Raw genomic sequence first — 21474 nt, 5'->3', positions numbered from 1 at the left:
AAGATAACACAGGAGCATCCAATTTAATTCTGCTAGAACACCAAGTCTATTGACTAACTGCAGCTAATATGGGGTCTACTTTACATGCAAGTGAAATTCAGTGCTCTTAATCAGTCATATGGTCATGTCAAGAGTAATAAATTATGCAATATATTTTCACCCTTATAGTTTTAATTTCTTTTTCCCCTTATGTCTAGAATTAACATTTTGTTTTACAAAACATGATGATAGTCTTCTAGAGTAGTGACGACAAGTTATAAATCCAAAGTTTCTGAACTATGCAAATGACTTATTTGCTTCTATTTTCTCATGAGCTTGGTAAATCCAGGAAGCAGAACTTTTAAAAGAAAATTCCCAAATGTGGCTGGGTGCCGTGGCTCGTGGGTGTAATTCCAGCATTTTCAGAGTCTGAGGCAGGCAGATAACCTGAGGTTGGGAGTTTGAGACCAGCCTGACCAACATAGAGAAACCCATCTCTACTAAAAACACAAAATTAGCTGGGCATGATGGCACATGCCTGTAATTCCAGCAACTTGGGAGGCTGAGGCAGGAGAATCTCTTGAACCTGGGAGGCAGAGGTTGCAGTGAGCTGAGATAGCACCACTGCACTCCAGCCTGGACAGCAAGAGCAAAACTCCATTTCACACAACAACAACAACCACCACAAAACCCAAATGCATTTCCTGCACATGGTAAAACTGAAACAGAAAAAGTGTAAAGTAAATAGAAGTAACTGAAACAGTTTATGTAGATTAATTTACTTCTCATTTGATAAAGTTTGTAAAGTAATGAGCAGAGTGTATTGCTCCAGGGACCCAGATATATACATTTATTCATGCAGTAAAAATCCATTCTTATAATGACCACTGATACTTATATCCTAAATATTTCTGAAAACATCTCAGGCCTGCATCATCTTTGCAACATTGCCTTATGTTTTATTTTTGTTCATTTGTTTATGTGTCTCAAAATTTTATGCTCCTCACAGTATTTCGAGTTAATTATCTCTAATGCAAATAGATCCATGAACCACTCCTGAATACCTAATGTCCAAGCATCTTAAAGATATATAAGGATTTCAGAAACTGACTTCTGGGTTGGGCATGGTGGCTCATGTCTGTAATCCCAGCACTTTGGGAGGCTGAAGCAGGTAGATCATTTGAGGTCAGGAGTTCAAGATGATCCTGGTCAAACAGGTAAAACCCCATCTCTAATAAAAATACAAAAATTAGCAGGCGGTAGTGGCATGCACCTGCAATCTCAGCTACTTGGGAGCCTAAGGCAGGAGAACTGCTTGATCCTGGGAAGCCGGGTTGCAGTGAGCCAGGATCATTCCACTGCACTCCAGTCTGGGAGACAGAGTAAGACCTTGTCTCAAAAAAAGAAAAGAAAAGAAAACTGATTTCTGCCCAAATCTTCATCCATAGCCCGTTCCCCATCTGCCTTTTTCTCTGGAATTACTGAGCTGCTGGCAATGGCCCCCTCACCATTCCTCTTTTGCAGAGAAATACATACACTCTTGGAGGCTTCTCTCCCTTTCTCGTTGCTTCCTGTCATGTGCTCACCCTTTCCCGCCCTCTGCCTCACTTAATCTGGCTAACCTCACTCTCTAAGTCGCAGCTCATGCATGATCTTTAGGAAAGCCATCGCTGACAGCTTTTATTTTCCTTCCTTATACCCCAGTGCTTAACACATAGCAGGAACTCAATAATTATTTAGCAAAGTTAAGACTGTTTATACAAAGATGATTCAAAAGATTGTCCTCTACAACCTAGCAGCAAAGGGGATCAATATGTAAAGACATGACGTGCAGTTTAGGTGGTAAAGTGACACTGGAAAAATTGCCAAAGTACTAAGGGAGGCCCATGAAGCAGACACATGTGTGTGGAGAAAGACAGCTAGAATGAAGGAAGACTTCACACAGGATTCTGAGCCTTTTTTCTTTTTCGTTTTCTGTTGTTGGAGACAAGTTCTTACTCTATGCCCCAGGGTGGAGTGCAATGACGTGATCGAGACTCACTGCAACCTCAAACTCCCGGGCTCAAGGGATCTTCTCACCTGAACTTCTTGAGTAGCTGGGACTGCAGGCACATATCAACATACCTGTCTAATTTTTTGTAGAGTCAAGGTTATCTATGGTTCCCAGGCTGGCCTTAAAACTCTTGGCCTTGAGCAGTTCTCCCATTGTGGCCTTCCAAAGTGCTGGGATTACAGATGTGAGCTATTATGGCCAGCCTACATTCTGAGTCTTAGAAGATGAAAATAAATTTTTCAGAATAGCAAGGGAAAACATTTGTGATGTAAAAAATGGGGTGCACACTAATTAAGGTGTAAACAATGATAATTTTGCAAATTATTAATAACTGCCAACTCAGTGTGTTGTTAAAAAGATACTGTTATGAATTATAGTAAAGTGTTACATTGTATATTTTGACTGTATTTCAAAATTTGTTTTGTTTGCAACAGCTTTGTTTATTTATATTGGGTGGAAAAATTTGTAAGTGACCCTGAGATTTTGTATGGCTTGAACCTGGTGATACCTAGTGTCTCCCCAAGGGGTTTGTTGAAGTTTTGGATAATGAGAAGTATTTCTTAAAGAAGTAAATATTTCAGTCAACATTAAGCTTCATTTCAACTCTCAAAATATATAATACAAAGAAATTTTATTCTCTATTTTTATAAAGATTATAGTCTTTATCTAACTGTTCTTAGTTCATTTGAACTAAACCAATGAATTTGTCAACAGAACAAGCCTTACTAGTGGCTTCAGAGGAAGAGCAAGAAAGGCGTGAAAGAAGCGAAAAGAAGCAACCACAGGTATATAAAAATTTAAGTTTCTTGTTTAACATTGTTTTCTTTTTTTTTTTTTTTTTTTTGCTTTAGTAACAAAGCATAGACCAAATGACATGACCTTTTAGACTATACCTTTAGAATCCAATGGATCATAATTTTATATTCAATTTTTAAAACATTTTAACCTGTTACAAAACTTAAGATATTCTTACTATCTCTAGTAACTCATAGCTGTCTTTACTCTGGGAATTGAGGCAAGAAATCTTCAGAATTCTCTTGCTCTTTTATTTTTATAACCTTACTCTTGATTCAGAAGGTAACATGAAATATTGAGTCTCATTACTAAGAAATCGAAATTATGAACAATTTAACCATGATGGCCACTGAGCTAAACTAGCGCTAAAGGAGTCATCATTGCCAGTGGTTCAAACGTTGCAGTTTTATATTGCTGGTCACCAGTGTCCAGTTTAAAGATTTATTCTGTTTTGTGGTCACCAGTTGACTTCAGTGTCTGTGTTCGGGTCATAAAAGTCAACCCAGTTGCCTATTAAGAGAATCCTACCTTGCAGAATGGGACCTTTGGTGTCAGGGTACAAACAATAACTTTATTTCAACATAAATACATAGAAAATATTCCTACAATTTAAAAAATCCATCCACTATCACTAGTGGAACTTAAGATATATTAGAAGTGGATATAAGCAGAAAATCTATCTAGATACATAACACTATCATAGTATATCATTTGAATTGGAATTTAAAATTTTGCTTCTCTTTGTTAGTGGTGTTCAGTTTGGCTCTTAATAATTGAGTGTTTGCCTAGTCTCTAGTTAATCTTCAGAAATATACATGCACTGTAGGGGCTCACTCTTTCTGGTATGCTGAGGTAAAGTCTTTGTAAGAGAGGAATCTTTTATAATACTACATATCTTTGAATTCATTTCTGGTAGATTTAACACATAATGAATTAAGTTGAGTCCAAACAAACACAGAGAGTTCAGCTTGCCAGTTCATGTTTCTCTCCTATGTTAAGCCAAGGCACATTATTTTTCATATTTTAGTTACAATCCCATCATATAAAAGTAGTGACACATAGATTAAGTATCAGTTAAATTTTAATTATTTTCGAACATTTCTTTGTTTGTACTTGATTAAAGCCAATTTTAAAACATGCACTCCAACAGAAAAGACAGTAACTGAGAAACAAAACAAGCAAATTTGTTTTCCATTTTGCACTTGCCAAAAAAAAGGTCTCAAGAACCAGAACTGGGTGAGAATTGTGATAACGGGAATCTATCTGTATATTCAGGACTTTCTTTAATATTCATTGCAAACAAGTTCAAGCTGAATATTGGTGAAAGTTTTGAAAACTCCAAAAGTATTGCTTGCCCTGAGGCAGAGCTTCTACATAGTAACTCTAAAGAGGGATGAACAAAAAAGGAGTGCCCTCTGATCTGATGAGTCATGTCCATGATTGTGAGGAGGAAGATACATCTGGAGGGTCTAACTCTGTGACATTCCAGGCGGCGCCTGAACAGAGGAAGCCCATGAAAAATGTCTTTCATTCCATTCCCACACCAGGTCCCTGAAATATACTTGCCAGTCATCTTCTAAGTTTCATTTAAATGAAAATAAATCAGACTATAAAAATGATAACAAACCAGACACATAGCTTGCTTCTAAAAAAGATGAAGAAAAAATATTTAATGATACAGAAACCAAAAAATTAAGGAACCTAGTAATTATGATTGAAATGAAAGATGATTAAGAGTTTGACATGCAAATAGCAAAAAATATAAACCCGAATACCACTATTTGGAAATTAGACATTAGGTATTGGCCTCAATCTAGAGATCCTGAGAGTCTTTTTGATTTGTGGTTTACCCACCCCAAAGAAATGAAGCTTATGATTCAGATAGAAAGCTATAGTATTTCTGCTGCTACAGATACTTCTAAAAACAGAAAACCAATACAGTGCTTGTTCCAGAAGCCACCATATGACAATCCCAGTGCTAACAACTACAAAAGCAGGAATCTTGAATTATAAAATGTGAGTTATTCTCTGCCACATAGTGAAAAAAACACCAAAAATATAGCTAGGAGACTTACAGCAAGATATTCCAAGGTTTAAGAATGAGATAGGCATGTTACAAGTAGAGTTCCTGGCTTTAGAGAAAGAGAAAGTCCAACTTCCAAAAGACAGAGGTTCACTTGCTGCTTCTCTTTTTTCTCTTTATCAATTATTTGATTTAGTCAAATTTTCTATTCAAGAAAATCTCATGCGTACAGTTACAGTGGGGTTATCTAAATATGTAATTATGTGTCTAAGTAGATTAGTTCTGCTATCTAAATAATGGTTCTGGAGAATGTTCTCATAATGTTTGTTCATTAATCAACCTAAGTCTCACTCTCAGTCTTCCAAGTGGCATATGGGCTGGGAAACTAATTCATCCATATACCAAGAGACCTTCTGAACCAGATAAACATAAAGAAATTGGTAAAGAAATAAGCTCTAGATTCTAGATTCTTTTTTCTGTATTCATTTAGAGATGAACTACGTTTATTTATTAATAGAATGGAAATACAATGGGAGGGAAGCAATGACTGAGATGAGCCACAAAAACACATCTCACCTTGAGAGTTGCAATGAATATTCCCAGCCAAATGAGTCTGTTTAATGTGTTTTCATGCATGCAAGTTTATCTGCTTAGCTCAAACTGTTTGAACTTATAGTCCCATCATGGTTATTTCAAATACTTTTGAAAACAGATATATACTTCCACATATTTTTAAAAATCACCACTTTCCAATTTTTCTGCTGAATCAGACCTTATGTTGTTTAATAAAGTATAGTAAGTTTTGGCATGTATGATTTTGATCATATAAGAAGCATAATTTATCAGCCAAAAATTTAACCTTTGACTCTTAAGTAGGAAGTTGAGTTCTGTACATTGTGTTCTAAAGATAGAGATTTTATTCTTTCAAAGTAAAAGCCCATGAGGCTTTTTGCACCCTCTGAGGCATTAAATTGCTTTGTTCAAGTTAGACTTTTAATATATCTGACTAATTTGATAAATTGATTTTTTATGTAATTCAGCAATATGGAATTGTATCATGTTATTTGGTGCCATGAAATGCTAGTGAATGCCACCTTAGGAGATGTGGATGAAACATTTAATATGTCTTGGTTGGTTTGACTCCCATTATCAGTAGATAATGGGGCTAAAGTTGGTAACTGGACCATATGCTTTCCACCTATCAACTTTTGTGGTAATCGAATGTGAAATCTGGGAAGCATCGCATTTTCCAGAATTCTGCACTAGAAACTCAGCAGTTTCACTCTGCTTCTTGTGTTGTGGCAAACTTTGGTTCCCATCCTTCAGGGAGCACGTTTACTTTTTTGATATCCCAGGATTCAAATGGAAAAAAAAAAAAAAAAGAGAGAGATAAAAGGCAGTGGGGAAAAGAATAGCTTAGTGCAGAAAAGGGAAACTTCTTTACTGTTCCTGAAGCCCCACAAGGTCACATCCTCTTCATCTGGCTATTTCATGTAAAATCCAGGTGGTAAAGACAGAAGACATTTGTTACGCCTGTGTCTTTTTATTTCTCTGTTTCTGCCAGTCAGATAGTATAAAAATTTATATCAGGCAGCAAAGAGTGGATGGGAATAAAAGCACAAAATGGAGAAGAGCCTTTTTGAAATTTTGTAAAATTTTTCTGTTCACTCAAACAGAAATAAGCAGACTTGGCAAAAATTTCAATGATAAAATGATGAGTACCTTATAATCATTATGTACAATGATAAGATTAAAGTAAACACAAAATACTTTTATGATAAAAATGGTGACATTTAACCTGAATCAAGTGAAAAAATCAGGAAAAAAGTTATTTTTATTGAATAAAATAATAATTATTATTCATATTACTTTTATTAAAGGTCAAAGAAGGAAATAATACAAACAAAAGTGAAAAAATACCAGTATCAGAAAATCTATGTGATCGCACAGCTGCTGCTGACAGATTACCCCAACAAAGAAAGACTGGGGAAATGGATCCTCAGCAGTTTCCCAAGAAGCTGAAGGAAGAGCGTGATAGGTAAGCCTAGGACACGGATTTTTTTTTCTTTCTCTTTTTCTTTTTTTGATGGAGTTTCTCTCTTCTTTCCCAAGCTGGAGTACAATGGTGTGATCTCGGCTCACTGCAACCTCTGCCTCCCAAGTTCAAGCAACTCTGCTGCCTCAGCCTCCCTAGTAGCTGGGATTACAGGCATGTGCCTCCATGCCTGGCTAATTTTTTATATTTTTAGTAGAACTGGGGTTTCACCCTGTTAGCCAGGCTGGTCTCGAACTCCTGACCTCAGATATTCTGCCCACCTCGGCCTCCCAGAATGCTGGGTTTACAGGAGTGAGCCACCGTGCCTGGCTGCCTATAGCAGTATTTAACAGGAGGTAATTGTCATTGTGCTATAAACTAATGCAAACTTGGACTAATATTCCTTATGATTAACAAGTTTTATATTTTTACCAGGGATATTTAGTCCTCCCTGGTAATCAGAAAAATGCAAATTAACATAAAATAAGATATATTTTTAAAAGTCATGCTGATATTTAAAAAGTAATTACCAGTGTTGGCGTATGTGAGGAAAAACGCATTCTCGTACATCGTTGGTATATGAAATTGGTAAATTATTTCCGAAGGGCAACTTAGTGCTTTGTATCAAAAATTCAAATAACCTGACATCCCTTTAACTCAACAACTCCATTTCTGGGACTAGATTTCACAGGAAAACATAACTTGTGTAAACATACACACACTTATTAAGGACATTAATTATATATTACACATAATGAACAATAGGTTAATAAATATATAAAATCTATGTAATAACAAGCTGAATTGAAAGTATTTAGAAAGTAATATAAAAAATATGGGGTAACAGATGTTAGACTCTTTAGCCTAGTTTTGGCTGACAGTCATCTGCAGATATAGTTTGTATGAGGGACAGCTGAAGGTGCCATCTTACTCTGTCAATCATTTGGAGAGGTACCTGCAATATTTCATAAAGATGAAAATTTATTTCTAGTGAACTTATACACTTGTCAATAAATAGTAACTTTAAAAATGTAGTTGATCATAAACAATCTTTTCTGATAAGGGAGTAATTATGATCGTGTGATTTAAAAAGGTAACTTTGAACTTGTAACTTTACTGAATAATCTCCAGTATCCTTTTTTATAATATATACTAGAGTGACTAGTAACAGAAACTTTAGCGGAATATCCTTTCCTTACTACTTTTCAAGTATATGCATTCTTTTGAAGATGTTGAAGTGAGAAATTAAATATCTGAGAGCTGCAAAGGAAAAATAATCCAGAACATGGAAGTTTTATTAGGATGATAAACAACGTCTGCAGAGGTAGATAACAAGATGAGCTCTTTATTTTTTAACAAAATGCATTTTAAGAGAAATGTCTTTATCTGCAGATGCACCTTAAAACAGGAAAATGAAGAAAAAATAAATGTTAATATGCTGTACAAAAAAAATAGAGAAGAATTAGAAAGGAAAGAGAAACAACAAAAGAAAGAAGTTGAAGCAAAACAACATGAACCGACTGTTCAGTCACTAGAGATGAAACCAAAAACTGCAAGAAATACTCCAAATCAGGTAAATCAATCTTTGGTAAAAATTCTATATTTTAAACATTATGTATCAATTTTACTTGATTTAATATCCACTTGATTTAATATATACTATAATAGGTCTAAAACAAATCAGAAGTGTTATCTCACTTTTAAAAATGAATGGTGACACTTACAGGTACAATTATTAATATTTATTATAAGTCTTGGCATCCACATAGGATATTATTTTATTACCAAGTGCTTTTGCAAACAATAACATGCCATAATGTATACTTAGTGATAACCTATTGATAAAAATGTTGTTCCCAGTAAAATTGTTCCTTGTACTTCCCTATTTCATATTGATTACTGTACCTAAAATAAAATAAAGAAGAAACAGAAATTATTGCAATCACAAATAATCTCATGATATTCTAAGAAGAGCTCTATAAATTTTATCTTATTTACCGTTGGTGTTTTAAAATACAAATTTTATTTTGTATTGATATAATTATACCACAGAAGTAACTGTGATCTGTTGGAGAACTAGAAATAGACTCAGAAGTCCTGGGGAAAATCCTGTAGCTTGCTTATATTTTTAACCTTTCTTTTTCAAAATTACAGTAACTAGAGGAGTTCATCAATGAATGTATATAGGAGTGACTAGTATAATGTCTAGATTTATGATTTAGTAAATGTAATTCTTAGAACTGACTATAGAAGTGTTAAAAGAGTCAAACTGCAATAGAATATTATCTGGGAAACAGAACTGTAATAACTTTGGGAAATTTTATCTGTCCAAATACGTGTGAACTAAGGTTCTTACTATAGGGTGGTGTAAGGGTTAGATATCAAAGTGTAAATGCATTTTTTGATATATTTTAATTTAGTCAAATTTGTTAATGCTTTAATTTATGCTTTTGGGTTTGTTGTAATTCAGGCAAAGCCTTTTCCAATTCTGATATTCTTACAAATTCTCTGGTGTGCATGTGTGCGTGTGTGTGTGTTTACTTTTATAAATTCATTGACTTTAAATAAATTTCTGAACTTTTTGGAATTTATGCTCTACAAGGTTCAAAGTTTTGCTTCAACTTTTTCTCCTGTTGGATATCCACTGACAGTAAACTTTTTAGTGTACGGTTGTGCAGGTTATTCTTTAGCTTCAGAGGTAATCATGATATGTTATTATATGGAGTACTAGCTAAAACTGTCTTTTATTTTATTTAGGATTTTCATACTCATGAAGAAACGGAAGATCTGATGGATGAAAAATGCATTTTGAAGAGAGATATTGCTATACTCAGGCAGGAAATACTCACAATGAAAAATGACGACTTGGAAAAAGAAAATGAATATCTTAAGGAGATTGAAATTGTTGAAGAAAGATGTGCTGCCCTTGAAAAGCGTATAAAACTCACTGAGGAAAGAGCAAAAACAGCATTCCAGGATCCACAAGAGTTGAATGATCTCAAAGCTGAGAATAAAAGGCTCAATTCCGAACTGCTGAAGGAAAAAGAAAGCAAGGCAAGACTGGAAGCTGAAATTGAATCTTATCAGTCTGGACTGGCTGCTGTTATAAGTAAGCATAGTGAAAGTGTGAAAACAGAAAGAAACCTAAAACTTGCTTTACAGAACACACAAGACATTTCTGTGCAAGAAAAAATGAGTTCTGATATCTCCGAAGTTGAAGATAAGAATGAGTGTCTCACTGAACAACTTTCTCAAATGCGAATTAAATTCAATACCTTAAAAGATAAGTTCCGTAAGACAAGAGATACTCTCAGAACAAAGTCATTGGCTTTCGAAACTCTACAAAACGACCTAAGCCAAGCCCAGCAGCAAATAAAGGAAATGAAAGAGAGGTATCAAAATGCAGAAGCTAAAGTGAGTAATTCCACTGGAGAGTGGAACTGTGTGGAAGAAAGGAGATGTCAACTCCAGCGTGAAAATCTGGGGCTTGAACAGCTACTAGATGATGTTCATCAGAAAGAGGATCATAAAGAGATAGTAATTAAGATCCAAAGAGGTTCTATTGAGAGTGGAAAGAAAGACCTCCTGCTCGAAGAGAAAAATAAGAAGCTAATGAATGACTGTGATCATTTAAAAGAAAGTCTCTTTCGATATGAGAGAGAGAAAGCAGAAAGAGTAGTAAGTATCAAGGAAGAGAAATATTTTCAAACTTCTAGAAAGAAAATTTAAACATTTGGTTCTGGATACATGTTGAACCTAGTTGAATATAAAAATCAATAGATGAAAAGTGTGTTTACCATATTGTATAATTCCATTTACGTGAAGCATCCAAAAAAGAGAAACGTATAGGGACATAAAGTAGATTAATGTTTGCGAAGGGCTGGGGCTGGAAGCTGGTAATGACCGCTAAAGGGCGTGAGGGATCTTGTAGTGATGGAAATGCTCTAAAGTTGGATTGTAGAGATGGCTGCACAACTTAGTAAATGTACTAAAACTCGTTTAACTTAAGTTAAAACAGATATAGTATGTAAATGATATTTCAACAAAGCTGTTTTAATAAGAAAACAAAAAAGGCAAAATGTGTTTACTCCATCAGCTTAGAAATATACCTTGTTTCTAGGAAATAAAAGGTAGAGGTGAGAGATGATTTACTTTGAGAAAAGACATTGTGTCACCTGCAAAATTGTATTAGGCACAGAGTTATATTTTCAGGTAGATAGTCCTGTACTGGTTAAATAATAATTTTAATGTCTTTATGTTGCCACATGTTAAGCCCATGATGAAGGTATAAATGGAAATGTTTACACCTGAAATGAGTCTTTTCAAATTACAATTTAATTAAGTGATTTTCTTTGACACTTAATTCTAGATTTCCCAGATGAACTGTAGTACATTGCTGTGTCTTGTCATACCTTGCTTTAAGTAGCTTTTAATATATTTTAGTTGGTATAGCTTTGTTATTATTCATATTAACAAATCTGAAAATACATCAAATTACATATTTTTATGACCACAAAATGTTTTAAGGGCACCTACTTGTTATAAAATTATAATTTAGGATATGTGGTAAATTTTAGCAAAACCGTATTTGGTTTAGTCTTCCCACTGGTATTTAGAGTTTACTTTGAATATTTTTATTAATAATTATCTCATAATTTTTATTTCAAAGCTCAATGACTATCATTTGAATATAACTTTGTCCAGTACAAAGATACTATAGCTGCCTGTGATTTATGAGTTAGGCATTAGATCCCCATTTTCAAACGAAAGAGGGGTGGCAGGCTTCACATACAGTGGGAATGGAGTAATTACAGAGGGAGTTGTAGGAGCTTGAAGTCAGAGAGGGAGGTAGAGGCCTGTTTACGTAGGGCCTCAAAGGTCATTGGAATTTTACTTTTATTCTGAGATAGGAATCTGTTAGAAGGATTTGAACAGGTGATTGAATATGTTAGGAACTTTGAGGTTGAGTTGAGCTTCTAAGATGATTGAATGGTGGGATGAGTCTGTTGCGTAAGTATGAATACGAATTAGGCAGGAAGATAACACATTCTGCATTCCTCACTGAATTCAGTAATAAATAAAAGTGTGTACATGTGATGAAAAGAAGGTGAATTAATGTGTGTGGTGATAATTTTCAAAGTAGGTACGTTAGAGTTCAATAGTATTAACATAATTTAATAATAAGGCAATTAATAAAATCAGTAACAAAAATATTTTATCAGGTGGTTGTGAGACAACTTCAACGAGAAGTAGCTGATTCCCTTAAAAAATTAACTATGTTAGAGTCTCCACTGGAAGGTACATCACGTTGTCACATTAATTTGGATGAGACACAGGCCTCAAAGAAGAAATTATTTCAAGTGGAAAGTCAAGTATGTATGAAATTTAACATGTCGACAGTTATTCTGCAGCTGATTGAATTATATAACATGTTTTAGGATACTAATTTTGGCAGAAGCTTTTGTGTTTTAATTATAATTAATTATTTCCGTTTTACTATGTTTATAATGTACTTTTCTTTTATATTGTGACTTTCATTCTACCATTTTGAAAAACCATTATATACCTTTTCTCTTGCAACACATGCCCTTGGAAAGGTTGAGAATTATACATCATTCCTCACAGAAAATTGACTTTTCTCCTGTTAAACAGTATTTGTAAGTAATTTTTGTGTTGCTCTGATGAGGCACGCCAGATTAAATCAGAGGAGAATGTTTAATGGAATGTTCCAGAAAATTATCTTATTTCTTCACTTTTGTGAATGAACACAGAATCTGTGTCTATTTATTTCACAGATTCTAGGTTAACTTGTACAGAAAGGCCACTATACTATTCTTTGAAATGTACTATTTTAGGTTAATTTACAAACTATTTGAAAAGTTAGGCATTTTCTTTATCTTTTATTTAAAATATACTATAAAACTGTAGAAATATTTAGATTTGATATAGTATGTACATCAAAAATTGAGATAAAATTATCTTGGTCCTGCCATTGGATTTTAAAAACAGTTTCACTGATATAATTCACATATCAGACGGTTCAACCATTTAAAATGTGCAACTCAGTATTATTAGTATATTCACAGCATTTTCATCACCCTGAAAAGCAACCCCACATCTCCCAAGCATGACTGCAACCTTCCTCCATGTCTCTTCACCTACCCCTGTTATAGGCAACCACCATCTACTTTTGTCTCCACAGGTTGGCCTGTTCTGTGTATTTCATATATATAGAGTTATACAATCTGTAGTCCTTTGTGACTGGCTTTTTCACTTAGCATAATATTTTCAGAAGTCATGCACGTTTTGGCACACATTGGTAGTTTATTTCTTCTTATAGTTAAATGATATTCTATTGCATGACTATACTGGTTTTCCATTCATTCGTCAGTTGATGGATCTTTAGGTTCGTTTCCACTTTTTAGCGATTATGAAAAATGCTGCTGCGAACATTCACTTACAGGTTATTATGTGGACATGTGTTTTTATTTTCCTGCCATTGAACTTTATCCTCAGAGTTAATTGGGCAGATTTCAGCACTTGTCTTGCTCATGCTATCCTTTCTGCCTTTTCAGTTTCTGTTCATCTAGCCTCATTCATCAGACCTGGCAGACGATTTTTTGTTTCATGAAGCTTTCTATGACTGTTCTGACTCTCATTGACCTTATGTGTTAGCAATTGTTGTCTAGTCTGTGCAGAAAAACTTAGTCCTTAATTTTACATGGCTTTTTTATGGTAGATAATTTTGTCTCATTATAAATGTGCTTAATGGGGGAATAATATATAATATGTATGCCACCTATCCTTGCATAAATTGAAAACATTTTAGCTTAGAAGATTTTAGCATACAATGAAGTACTTTATACCATACCAATTATTTCTTCTTTGAGACTTTGACACAGTAAGGTTTATATTCTAAATGTATTTTTAGCAATTAAATATCAAATCTAAACCAATGAGTCTAATAGAGGAGAATCGTTGAAATCCATGTTTATGTTTTTCTCACTATGAAAAGGAATCTAAATTGGCCTTTTTTCACTCCGCAGCCAGAACTGTATTTCTGGACTGCTACCAGTTTGTCAGCTGACCAGTTCTGGCTGCAGCTTGTCTGAGGAACGATAGCACAGCCCCTCAATCTGAGTGCTCAGCAGACGGCTTGTGAAGGCAGCACCACAGCAACAGTTGCTCAGAGGGAACTGATTCAGGAACCTCGATTTAGCAATAGAGCCTAGGGTTTTCCAGCTCAGTGTCTTTAGCCTGTCTCTGCTGGTCATGTCAGTTACGTACTATTCATTCCAGGAGGCGCTATTTACATGGTAGTACATACATAGTCATTGCCTACTGAGTCATACAGATAGAAAAGTCAGTTATAAATTTTATGCCCCCCATTTGCTGCAGCTCTCAGTGGTGAGAAGAATGATTGAGTGCAGCTATAGGAGACTAGTTCCATTGGCATGCCGCCTGCCTAACATACACAATTTTGTTAAGATATACAGATAGAATTATTATACCAATAGCAAATATTTTATGTAGCTCACTATGTTCCACGTACTCTTCTAAGGGCTTCAAGTTAGTCCCCACTTAAACACCTGGTTGGGGGAGGTGACTCATGCCAATAATCCTAGCATTTTAGAAGGCTGAGGCAGGAGGATCGCTTGAGCCCAGGAGTTTGAGACCAGCCAGAGCAATATAGTGAGACCCTGTCTCAAAAAAAAAAAAAATTTAAACACTTACTGAGGCATGGTGGTGCATGCCTGTAGTCCCAGCTACAATGGGAGGCTGTGGTAGGAGGGTCACTTGAACTTGGAATATTGGGACTGCAGTGAGTGGTGATCAAGCCTCTGCACTCCAGCCTGGGTAACAGAGCGAGACTCTGTCTCATAAGTAAAACGTTCTGTATAGATTCCCATAGAATTGAGTTAGACATCAGGCATAGAATTATTAGCCACTTGATGTCTGCCTTGAGTGTAAAACATGTAATAAGGGGCAGCTTTAAACCATCTCCATCAGTACCCTCTAACTTCTCAAGAAGGTTCATATTTCATGAATTTCTAAGTGAGAGGCTACCTGGATTAAGACATTTGGTGGATACCATTTTGAGATGAGGAATCTCAATTGGGAAGCAGGAAGACCTCTACTTGACTGGAGCTGCCAATGATATAGTTGAGTGTCCCCCTGAAAGAAACTTTAGAACAAGACTTTCATCATGCCACATCTCTATGGAAAAGGAAATTCTTTAAAAGAAAACAAAGGCAAACAATTGATAATCTGATTCTCATGGGAAAGTTTTCATTATAAAAGAAAACGAGGACTGGGTGCCATGGTTCATGTCTGTAATCCCAACACTTTGGGAGGCTAAGGTGGGTGGGTTACCTGAGGTCAAGAGTTCAAAAACAGCCTGGCCAACATGGTGAAACCCTGTCTCTACTGAAAATACAAAAATCAGCCAGGTGTGGTGGTGTGCACCTGTAGTCCCAGCTGCTTGGGAGGCTGAGGCAGGAGAATCACTTGGACTCAGGAGGTGGAAGTTGCAGAAAGCCAAGATGGCACCACTGCACTCCAGCCTGGATGACACAGCGTGACTTCATGTCAACAAAAAATGAAAAACAAAGAAAAACAGTGTATAGTGGTCCAAAAAAGAAGAAAGGAAGAAAAAAAGGACAAAGTGTACTGGTCAGTATCGTAACAGTGAGATAGTCCCTCTTTCAGATTAGAAAATAACAGTATACTCAAAGTAGCATCAATAAGAACCAATGTAAAATAGACAAGATTCACTATCTACAAAAGTCATCTCCACCAAGTAGCAACGTATGAGTGTGTGGTTGAGAATATGGTCTATAATATGTGTACTAGAAGGAAGAGGTCTCAAGAGAAAGGTCAGAGCTGGAAATGTAGATTAGGGAATCTAGGTCAAAGTTTTGAGGTTTTTCAGAGTCCCAAGAGAATTTAAAAAGTGAAATAGCCTCCGGGTGTGGTGTCTCATGCCTGTAATCGCAGCACTTTGGGAGGCCAAGGCAGGCAGATCATGAGGTCAGGAGTTCAAGACCAGTCTAGCCAACATAGTGAAATCTCCTCTCTACTAAAAATACAAAAAATTAGCCAGGTATGGTAGCACATGCCTGTAATCCTAGCTACTAGGGAGGCTGAGGCAGGAGAATCACTTGAACCCAGGAGGTGGAGGCTGCAGTGAGCCGAGATCATGCCACTGCACTCCAGCCTGGGTGACAGTGGGAGAGTCCATCTCAAAACAAAAAACAAAAACTAAACAAAACAAAAACCAGAAAGGAGTAGAGCTGAACAACACAGGTTGCTGCATTTAGAAATGAATTGGGGTCAGAGGAGCACAGGGAGCGTTTGGTCACCGCTCGCAGTTGCTGCTGAGTAAAGCGGAGTAAAGTCCTTGACGACCCTTGGAGTTTTATTGGAATTATTAAAAATCAGATTTCAGTATAAAAAACACAATAAGTGATGAAAAATAGATTTCTGGATGAAACCATGTGTCATAGAGTCCAATGGAAGGGGAGAAACAGGGTAATAGAAAAACCACAAAAAGTAGACAAAGGTTGTGCTTTTGTTCATTATAGAAAAAATAAACTTTATTTAAAGAGAAGTGGTTAAGAGAAAGAGAAAAACTGAAATCTATGGGTGAATACTTAGAATGACAGTATTTAGCTCAGCCTGAAGACAGATGAGGATCAAAAATGTAACAGGAACTAGATAAGAGTTTTCTAAAAATCGTGTTAGTAAGACGTAATTTAAGAAAACTTGGAATATCTTAAATATTAATGACAATATTTCTAGAGTATCTTTAAAAACTAAATGTAAATATATAACTACTCTTTTTTTTTTTTTTTTTTACTAACCCTTAGTATTTTATGTGTAAAAACCCTCATTTGTAACAAAGACTGTTGGCAGTTTAAATTTCGGAAAAGATAACGATGAAAGTATGAATCATTTTTAGCAGTATTAAGAAAAGTGACTATTTTTGAAATCTGCCCTTCCTGGCATCAGGTTTATAAAATGCACTTTATACACCTGCCTAAATAAGTATTACTCATCCACTTATGAGAAATATATTTGAGATAAAAGAGGGTCTCTAGATTTTACAAAAATAATTTTAAACACTTTTTTTTAAGACTGAAGAAGAAAATGAAGAATTAAGAAAACTTTATGAGTTACTATCATCACTGAAATGTCATGCGAATCGAGAAAGAGAGAAAAATCATGAATTAGAACAAGAGGCAACTGGGTAAGTTTTTCATATTGTAGAACATGTTAACCATTTATTAATTGATTTAACTCTAATTTTACTTGACTAAAACCTAGATACAAATTCACGTTATGTCTGTATTTTCATAATTAAACGAATTCTATTTTGAAATCTATTTTACAAGCTCACAACACAACTTTATAGGCATCTGCGTCGTGGGGGCAGGAGTCAGCTGAGCTGCTGGGGCAAGGTGAAAGTTTTTTGGATGCCAAAATATTATACTTATTTTATTTTATTATTATTATTATTTTTTTGATGGGGGACAGAGTCTGGCTCTGTCTCCCAGGTTGGAGTGCAAAGGCCCGATCTCGGCTCACTGTAACCTATGCCTCCAAGCAATTCTCCTGCCTCAGTCTCCTGAGTTGCTGGGATTACAGGTGTGTGCCACCATGCCTGGCTGATTTTTGTATTTTTAGTAGAGACAGGGTTTTTCCAAGTTGGACAGGCTGGTCTCGAACTCCTGACCTCCCCACCGCAGCCTCCCAAAGTGACGTGAGCCACCGCCCCTGGCCACTTACTCTTTAATGATTTTGAAAACAATGACAAAGCCTTGGACATATAATGTCAACTACACTCTTCATTATCTAGCTTGAATTTTGATTTCTGAAGATATTTTTGCTGTGTGTGGTCATTTTTTCTTCCCTTTGTAGTATCCTCTGCTGCATTCAAATTCTTTAAAGACCTATTTGTGTCATTTTTTAACATCAAAATTTATCTTGATATGTAGCTTATATTTTGTTTCTGCTTCTTTCTTTTTCTTTTAGATATAAAACATATCGTGGAAGTTTACTTATTTTACACGGTACCTCCGTTGTATATATGAAGTATACATGTTATAAAACTTCTATTTTACATAAATAAATTTCCTATATATATAAAAATATATGTAAAACTTAAAGAAAAAGTAAAATGAGCATTCACGTTTTGATCACTTGTTTTTTTTTTTTTTTAATGGAATATGTCTTTGAAGCCCTGAACACAGCTACTTCTCTATTTATTTACTGAGCACTTAAGTTTGTTTTTGAATCTAATCGACATTTTTCTGACATTGCCTTTCTCTACATGGTTTTGTATCTCTTTCATTTTGTTGACATTATGTCAGCAAAGATCTCTAGATCTCTTCTTCAAAGTCTTTAAATCATCCCACATCTCTCTGCCCCTTTCCCTTTTTCTAAAACTGCCTGTTTCCTTTTTCTCCTCAACACAGATACTAAAGATATTTTCTTCTCTTTTTCTACATTGAATGATCTCCTTGATGCTTTTTGTGTGTACTTTTTTTTCTTCTTATAGACTGCAGTCAATGGGTATCAAAATGTATTTTTGTGTCTTTTTCAAACATATGTGTTTTACTTTTTTATCTTGGTTACTCACCTCTGGGTTATGGCTTATATTTAGTAATAGGTTATTTTACTTAGCATACCAACATGGATAGTTTATTTACAAGAATGGATATGAATATGAATAGTTTATTTACAAGAAGTGTAGTTAGGCCAGGTGTGGTGGCTCACACTTGTAATCCCAGCACTTTGGGAGGCCAAGGTGGGTAGATCATTAGAGGTCAGGAGTTCAAGACCAGTCTGACCAGTGAAACCCCATCTCTGCTAAAAATACAAAATGAATCAGGTGTGGTAGTACACGGCTGTGATCCCAGTTACTTGGGAGGCTGAGACAGGTGAATCACTTGAATCTAGGAGGCAGAGGTTGCAGTGAGCCGAGATCACACCATTGCACGTCGCCCTGGGCGACAAGAGTGAAATTCCATCTCAAAACAAAACAAAACAAAATGTTTGGTTATAATATCACTTTACCTGCCATGTATGCCATACATTGTTCTTCATATTATTTATCTAAGATTGTAATTTCATATAGAATGCTTTCAAACTATGTTCAGTTGAAACTGAAAGGATCATAGTTTATAGGTTTGTTTCTCTGATATGCCATAACATAACATCTTTTCAAACAATTATTAAATAATTACTCTTAAAAATACTTGACTTTCTAACTATGTACATTTTTGCAGATATAAGAAACTCCTGGAAAGGACAATAAATATGTTACATGTATTTGGAAATGAAGACTTTGGTTTCCATGGAGACTTAAAAACAGACAAACTGAAAATGGATATGCTGATTAAGAAGCTAAACCATAAGGTAATTTTTTTTAAAAAAATTATTTTATCTTAAGGTCTAGATTACCTGAGCAAGGCATGCAGGTTTGTTACATACGTAAACGTGTACCGTGCCATGGTGGTTTGCTGCACCTATCAATCCATCACCTAGATATTAAGCCCCGCAGGCATTAGCTATTGATCTTGATGCTCTCCCTCCTGACCCCAACAGGCCCCAGTGTTTGTTGTTTCCCTCCCCAAGTCCGTGTGTTCTCATTGTTCAGCTCCCACTTAAAAGTGAGAAGATGCAGTGTTTGGTTTTTTGTTCCTGCATTAGTTTGCAGATGATAACAGCTTCAAGTTCATCCATGTCCCTGCAAAGAGCATGACTTCATTCGTTTGTATGGCTCCATAGTATTCCATGGTGTATATATACCACATTTTCTTTATCCCGTCTATCACTGATGGACATCTGGGTTGATTCCATGTCTTTACTGTTGTGAATGGTGCTGCAGTGAACATACAAATGCATGTATCTTTATAATAGAGTAATTTATATTCCAACATATGGTAATTTTAAATCGGTTTTGGGATTAAAAATCACATAATTTGGGAAAATATTAATAATGGAAAAACCCAAATTCTGCCAAAATATGTTGAGGAAATAGAGAATAAATATATCTTTTCAGATTTTAAATGCGTCAGGTTCTTAGTTAATCTTCCCCAGAACTGGGAAGACCTAGAAGGGTAGAGATTGGGCTACATTAATGAGGGCCATTTCAATCTCTTGGCCCTGCAGCAGCCATTTCAAAATATGTCAAAAAATATATTTAGGGGTTAAATATTTTGATTTCCTTCAGCTTCTTCGCTCTGTGATGCTGGACCAGAATCGGGTTAGAAAGTGAGCCACATTATAAGAGTTAATAAAACCCATCTGATGAGATTTTATAGTTTGAAGCGTGTGATTCCCAGCCCCTTTGGATAGAAATTGGGGCCAAAGAAAACAAGGTCTTATTCCTCAATAGAAATCTCTCAGTGCTTTAAGCAGTGAAAGAAAGATTTTTCATTTAATTTTACTGACTTGATACTAATGAAAAGAATAGTTTTTAAAACAATCTTGGCCGGGCGCGGTGGCTCACGCCTGTAATCCCAGCACTTTGGGAGGCCGAGGCGGGCGGACCACAAGGTCAGGAGATCGAGACCATGGTGAAACACCGTCTCTACTAAAACATAGAAAAAAAATAGCCGGGCGCAGTGGCGGGCGCCTGTAGTCCCAGCTACTCGGGAGGCTGAGGTAGGAGAATGGCGTGAACCTGGGAGGCGGAGCTTGCAGTGAGCCGAGATTGCGCCACTGCACTCCAGCCTGGGCGACAGAGCGAGACTCCGTCTCAAAAAAAAACAAAAAAAAAACAAAAAACAATCTTTTTTTCTATAAAAAGGACATGCGGTTGATTCTCTTAGGCCTTGACCTCTGGCCAGTGATCTGAAACCAAGCAACATCTGTCTCCAGATCACTAGTACCAAAATCACTAGTACTAAATTAATTTGGGGTGGAGGATAACAGGTTTGTTGAGAAATAATGAGCACACCATGCAATTCACTAATTATAATATACAATTCGTTGACTTTCATCTTTTGAGAGAGTTATGCAGTCCTCGTTACAATCAATTTTAGAAGATTTTCATCACCCTAAAAACAAACCCCACATTATTTAGCCATCTTCACTAGTTTCCCCTTCCTCCCTCAGCCCTAGGGAACCACCCACCTTCTTTGTATAGATTTGCCTATAAGCCTCTGAAATAAAAAGCAAGTGGTCTACAGTGACTGGCTTATTTCACTTAGCATAATTTTTCATGCTGCATCTGTGCTGTAGCAGGTATTGATGCAGGGTTTTTGCTCCTTAGTTTAGCTAAATCTGGGTTCTTCTGTCATGACCAGGAAAAATTAAGCATGAAGACACATTGAAGGGTGAGGAGGACAGAATTTATTAAGTGAAAGGAAAGTGCTCAGCAAAGAGAGGGGTCCTGCAAACAGGTTTCCACCTCACAATTGAATACCAGGAGCACATGAGCTGCAGTGGTCAGGCTCCTCCCCTGTATAAGGCGGGAATTCCTGGTGACTCCTCCCCATCCCCCCGGTGCTTGTAGGCCTCCAGTCCTCTGCCGGCATGTCCAGGCAAGACAAGTCCAGGTTCCCTTATCTGCACATAACA

General features: G+C 36.0%; 1 protein-coding gene across 3 annotated transcripts in view; it reads left to right on the top strand.

Moving 5' to 3' along the window:
* The window catches only part of LOC119618584 (putative ankyrin repeat domain-containing protein 20A2), an 82342-nt gene that overhangs the window by 47308 nt on the left and 13560 nt on the right, over positions 1 to 21474 (top strand). For 2 of the 3 annotated variants that reach the window (XM_073007139.1, XM_073007141.1), the window contains exons 17-20: positions 2747 to 2817; positions 6731 to 6888; positions 8278 to 8458; positions 9643 to 12101. In XM_073007139.1, the coding sequence (XP_072863240.1) occupies positions 2747 to 2817; positions 6731 to 6888; positions 8278 to 8458; positions 9643 to 10614 (1382 nt within the window). In that variant the 3' untranslated portion in view covers positions 10615 to 12101. The other variant, XM_073007138.1, reaches the window with a different exon arrangement.

This window comes from Chlorocebus sabaeus, chromosome 2 (genome assembly GCF_047675955.1).
Source record: "Chlorocebus sabaeus isolate Y175 chromosome 2, mChlSab1.0.hap1, whole genome shotgun sequence".
Taxonomy (NCBI): domain Eukaryota; kingdom Metazoa; phylum Chordata; class Mammalia; order Primates; family Cercopithecidae; genus Chlorocebus; species Chlorocebus sabaeus.
The sequence above is the reverse complement of the archived record's forward strand: the minus strand, read 5'-3'. Positions and strand labels throughout refer to the sequence as shown.